This window comes from Nuphar pumila, chromosome 2 (assembly GCF_984573655.1).
Source record: "Nuphar pumila chromosome 2, dmNupPumi1.hap1.1, whole genome shotgun sequence".
NCBI classification, from domain to species: domain Eukaryota; kingdom Viridiplantae; phylum Streptophyta; class Magnoliopsida; order Nymphaeales; family Nymphaeaceae; genus Nuphar; species Nuphar pumila.
The window spans coordinates 40,121,490-40,127,158 of record NC_143250.1 but is presented as its reverse complement, the minus strand read 5'-3'; the positions used below and the strand labels follow the sequence as shown (position 1 = coordinate 40,127,158).

General features: G+C 40.4%; 1 protein-coding gene across 1 annotated transcript; it reads left to right on the top strand.

Annotated features, from left to right (window-relative positions):
* Positions 1 to 906: 906 nt before the first annotated feature.
* Positions 907 to 2,916, top strand: LOC149845314 (uncharacterized). The gene is made up of 2 exons (XM_089987530.1): positions 907 to 1,051; positions 1,711 to 2,916. Exons 1-2 carry the CDS (start codon positions 907 to 909, stop codon positions 2,484 to 2,486), a joined length of 921 nt encoding a protein of 306 aa, XP_089843656.1. The 3' UTR covers positions 2,487 to 2,916.
* The last annotated feature ends 2,753 nt before the right edge of the window (positions 2,917 to 5,669 follow it).

Sequence of the window (5,669 nt, the reverse complement as noted above, 5' to 3'; positions counted from 1 at the left end):
CTAGAGTGCTAACTAATGACGACAAATTTTTTGGACCCTCTAAACGATACTTCAAGGCACTTTGATTAGATGAAATGATACGAAGTGAGAATAGGACTCAATATTTTGGCTTTTCACCTTTGGCCTCAATGAGGATTGGTTAGTTTATTTGACATTGCAAGATGGTCAGGCATTAGAGCTTCAAACAAGAAAAGAAAGAAAGAGTTCAGGCCTAGTGGTGCTAATTCTACATTGGGGCTTCTCCCGTCTGAGGTGGGTGGTAGTTAGTTCAAGGCAAACCGTTAAAAGTCATAACCATAACTCCTGAAAAAGCCCAACCAAGCCAAACCGTTTGGGCAAAGAGGTGCTAAGCTGAATCCCCATAATAGCCCTGGCTATATTTCTTAACCACAAAGTCACCCTTCTTCTTTTGAATGTACAAAGTTGTGTGTTTGTTTCAATGAAAACCCCAAAGACTGAAGCCCATGTAAACGGTTTGGACCGGGTACAGACGTATCACGATTCATTTTTACCAGATATCTCTGTGGAGCTTTGATGCATTACATGTAAACATATTCTGCATTTTGTAGTTGGACTAATATGCGATTTGGGTACCAAGTCAGTGCACGTCTCCTTGTGGTGGGACGTTGCAGGTTCAAAACCCAATGGTACCCTGAATATTAACTGGTGGGGTCTGCCTAACCCAGATTGCAGGTTCAAGATCTTCTTCGTTCCCCACTGCAACCGTAAGGGTGGTACTTTTGTTATATTTTGGCAAAACTATGGGTATTTCCATAAAAGTGCTGCAGTTTAAGGAAACGGAGATTTCATCTCCCCGTTATCCTTTTTACTTTTCCCATCTTTTTACTGCACCTTGCCGGAAAACTTTTTACCAGCCTTGTTTTTCTTTTCCTCAACACCGTATTCATGGCCGGAATCCCGCCGGGAAAGCCCTCCATCCTCCGTAAACCGGACGCTCTGAACATGGCTTCACTCCGCACGATTTCTTCTCCGGAGTTGCTTCCTTTCTCCTCCCCCCGACTCCAAGCTCAACAAGACGAAGCCCTAGAAGGTAATGCATCACATTCATGAGAAGGATAAGGAGGAGATTTTTTTTCTTCTTCCTCCAATTACCGTCGGACGGAACTTTCTTTTCCGGTAGCCAATGCATGTTATGAATCAAAAACGAGAAATTCTGTTTTTTTAGTATTATTATCTTAGATTTTGCAACAAAATTAATTAAATTATACGGAAATTGTTTCCTTCTCGTCATCTTAGGCGCTCTTAATCTCTTAAATTCAAGAAAGAAAAAGCAGAAAATTGTGTCATTTATGTATTTAGTTTTAAGGTAATTATTTAGAATTAATTTAGAAGAAAAGTTGCTTCTTTTCCTAATTCTTCAATTCATTCGAAAAAGTGGAAGAAAAGACGTTTCTTTTCCTAATTTTTATTAATTTGAAAAAGACTTTTTGTTTTTTTATTTCCAGTGAAAACCTGATTATCGAAGAAAAGAAAAAGAAACAACTCTTCTTCTCTTTTGATTGCTTGTGATTTTTCTAAAATCTGGAGAAAAAAGTATAAGATTATTTTAGAATCTAAAGTCGGAAAAAAGAAAGGCAGAAAAAACACTTAATTTTCTTTCGTTTTTCTGCAACTCTCTGCAATTAATCTGAAGAAAAACAATAATTTTTTTATTTCATCTCAATTTTCGTTCACCTCGCTGGATCTGAGCCCTCCTCTGCCCTGAATCTTCAGCAATAGCGGCGAGCGCTAAGGGGTTGCTCCTCCAGGTCGAAAATATCACGGAATCTGGAGATCGGAATGCCGGCGGCAGGCGGAGGTCCAGCCGGGTGGCGGCGATCTTAAACCTGGTGGACGAGATCAAGGGGCGGATGCAGGCCTGGGCGGCAGCGCCGGGTCGGGACGAGAACCAGCGGATCCGGAAGGAGCTCTCGGCGAGCAACGCGGCGAGGAAGAGCCTGGAGAGGATGTTCTCCAGCCTCGGCAAGGAGAAGGAGATCATGGCGGGGGAGCTGGCGCGGAAAGCCCACGAGCTCGAGGAGATGGAGGAGCACCTCGCCGACGTCAAGGCCCAGAACGAGAAGCTCCTCGCCAGGGTGCAAGCCCTAGCCTCACCCGATCGGAGGCCGCCCCCCGCTGCGGGAGAATTCGCAGGCGCCGGATGGAAGGCCGCCCTCCAGGAGCGCAACAAGGTGCTGTCGGAGCAGCTGCTGAGATCGATCGAGGGATACCGATCGCTGAAGCGGAAGCTCAAGGAGGCTCAGGAGGCCAACGCGGCGCTCCTGGCTAGGGTTTCAGGGTTCGACGAGATCCGGTCGGGGATCGGCCGGATCAGGGAGTCGCGGTCGCGGGACGCGTGGCCGGCGGACTCCGGCGAGATCGACGACGTCCTGGAGGCGATCGATCGGATATGCCGGAGGTCTGAGGTCCGGGACGAACGGAAGGAGGAGGAGAAGGTGAAGAAGACGACGACGATAGTGGCGTGAGCGCCGCCTGCCGGAGGGAATCCCGGCCAGGGAAAAAGAAACCCACGGTGGTGGTAAAACTGGAACACTGGAGTGGGTCCGGATTCTGGGCCCGTATGTCTTGGCCAGTTGTTGGGGAATTTGTCAATAATACCCTCAATCATCTTAAAACTGACCTTTTTTTGGAGGGGTTTTTGAGTTTTTACGTAGCTACTTATTAATTCATTATCGCTATCGTCCGTGGCTTCGTCATTTATCAATGACTTCCGGACACATTTGTCATTTGATTGAAGATAAGCTGATTAAAGCTCCACGGATGCAGCCTATTTAATCGGTGACAATTTTGCCCCTATCTGAAGTTCCTGGGAAGATGTTGATGGCCTTTTGTAAACACTTGAACGGTATAGTAGGAAAATAAAAATAAATGATAAAGCGTGCGTGCCTTTCAAAATTACGTGCTTCGCATACATTTTTTTGGGTCGTTGTCGTCCGTCAGTCGAGGAAGGAAAAGAAAAAGGATAATTTTCTGATATAGTCCTACCATTTGCTTAAAATTGCATGTTAGATACCATCTTTTCTGACATGGACCTTGGGTTAGATCCGAGACTCCGTGACACTAGCACGTAACATTGTGGGAAACGATGTGTACCAGCCCCAAAACCCTTATTTGTTGAAAAATGTGATTGATTGCCCCACATATAACAACCTTCTTAAATGTTATGAGCTTACCTTCACCTACCCTTACATTTAAGGAACTTACAAGTAATTGAAACGGATCAAACCTAGATTCAAAATGGATATACTCATATTTTTGTTTTGCATAAGATTTGGTCAAATATGAGTCAGATCAAGGATAAATATAATGGTAACCCGACTCATTTTTCACATGAAAATTAATAGGTATAACTGTTCTTTAGTGAGTCCCATATTATAGGTTTTTCTAACCGAATTCAAAACTTTATTTTGATACTTTAGTAGGACATAAACCTAAACTCGAGCCAATATATAAAAACTGAACCCACAACTGTATCTAACCCATAGTGGGTTACATAGTTAATGAATATATTTGGGCTTATTTAGATCGATATTGATCCACATTAGAATTGAGTAAAGATTAAAGCTGGTGTCAAAATAGGTCTAAAAAACCCATTTTCACTTGAAATTAATCTTTCTATTATGAATTTGGATTCAAATCTAAAACAAGATCCAAAATTTAAGTCATTCAAAACCAAATATGACATATATTTTCGTAATGGAGTGTGTAGTAGGTGTTAGTTGCTTGCCACTTTTCTAAACTAACAGGTTTTTGAGGGGGGTTTTTAATATTTTTTTAAAACTTGATCGTACAAATGTGTTCTACATGCCTGATTTTACAAAAATCGACTCTTGGATAGTTTGATTTTGGTTTATACGATTTAAAAATCATTGGTCTAAGATTTTTATGAATATTTAAGGTTTAAAAAATCATGTTTTTTTTTTCATTGAGAAAACAGGGTGCAAGTATTGTTTTCTAGCAAATCTACCATGCCAAACACATCTTCAAGGTCAGATTTGCGAAAAACAACTCAAAAACACTTGTTGGCTAACGGTAGGCTAGTGGTAGGCAGCTACCACTTTTCATGATACTATATGGTGGTATTTGTATGAATCTAGCAACCAAATGGAATATCTAACTATACAAATGTGTTAAGCCTAATTTATTTATCATATTAAAAGGTTTTATCATGTCTAATCCATCATAAGATCTTATTTTTAAGACACTAAAAATAAATGCCTCACAATTCATGAAAATAAGGGTGGTCTAAAAATGATATAAAACATCATATTTCAGTAAACTTTAATCGATGAAAATAGTAAATAGAACATGCTAAAACTTGCAGAACATGATCCAAGGGTTAGATTTTGCATTTGAAGCTTACATCTATGTAAATCAAGTGTGTATCACGGTACCACCATATATACACACATATTAGTAATAAAGGGGGCTCAATTAAGAATTCAGGTTGAACCTAAGGGGGGTCCGATAAACATACAAAGCTGATATAATTTATAAAATTTCATACTAGACTCAGTCCAACATGAGTCTCGATTAAGATCCAAATTTTTTCAATGTGAAAAATATATAAAAATTATTTTACATGTTATGGATCAGATCTGATTTATGTAAACCTTATAGAACCATACTATACTTTTTCTTATGATGGGTCTGGATGGATTCGAGCCCAGCAGCACCACCTCAAAGTCAAATAAGGGTTCAGATTCATATGGATACAGTGAAGGTCAAACCTGTTGATACCCTTAATTCGATTCATGACAAATATATTAATGAATGAAAAACAAAAGCGTAGAGGGATAGTTTGGCATTTTTAAATATTTGAGGGCAACGGTAGGTTAGACCAGGTTTTTATTTGACTATTGTCAGAAAAAGTTAGGTCCATGTCAGGAATTTAAAAAATATGGCACCTGACATGAAATTTCAATCAAAAGTAAGACTATGTAAAGAAATTATCTATAAAAAAAAAGGACTTAATCTGAGCCTAACCTATCGTGAAAAGGATTGCACAAATATTTGTGCATTAAGCACGGGATCACCCTCCATCCTGAGGACAGATGTCAGTTGTGGGGCCCAAGACCTACATGATGCACAAATTTTGTGCCATGTGATTGCATCCGACCGGGACTCTAACCTATCACCCAAACGGTGTGAGTGTGTGTGCTTTTTCTAAAGGCAAGCTGGAGTTAGGCAGACCCCTACCACTTATACAACTATACCATTGTGTTTTGAACCCGAAACCTCTCAACACAAGGTGATGTGCACTAGCTGCTTCTACCAGACAAGCCGAGCCCCATTTGCTACCAAAGGGTGTGTTTGTACATCATAGAAAAGTTAAGATTTCAGTGAAATGCAAAAAAAATGAAACATTATTGCACGACAGTATGCCGCTTTCTTTCAGGGAAGTGAAACCTTGAATCAATGTTAACCTCTCTTCTACGAGAGAGGAGGAAGTCTAGACTTTGTTACATGGATGTCAACCGGTCGGATATCATTCGACATTCAACCAAGATGTGAACCTGAAGTAGGATCCGATAGTCAAAGTAAGATCCGATTAATAATTGGATATGAAATCGTTATTAGATTTTGCATTCAAATTTGAGTTTGACTGGGATGATTAGAATCCAAATCTAAATACATGTAAATGTCAG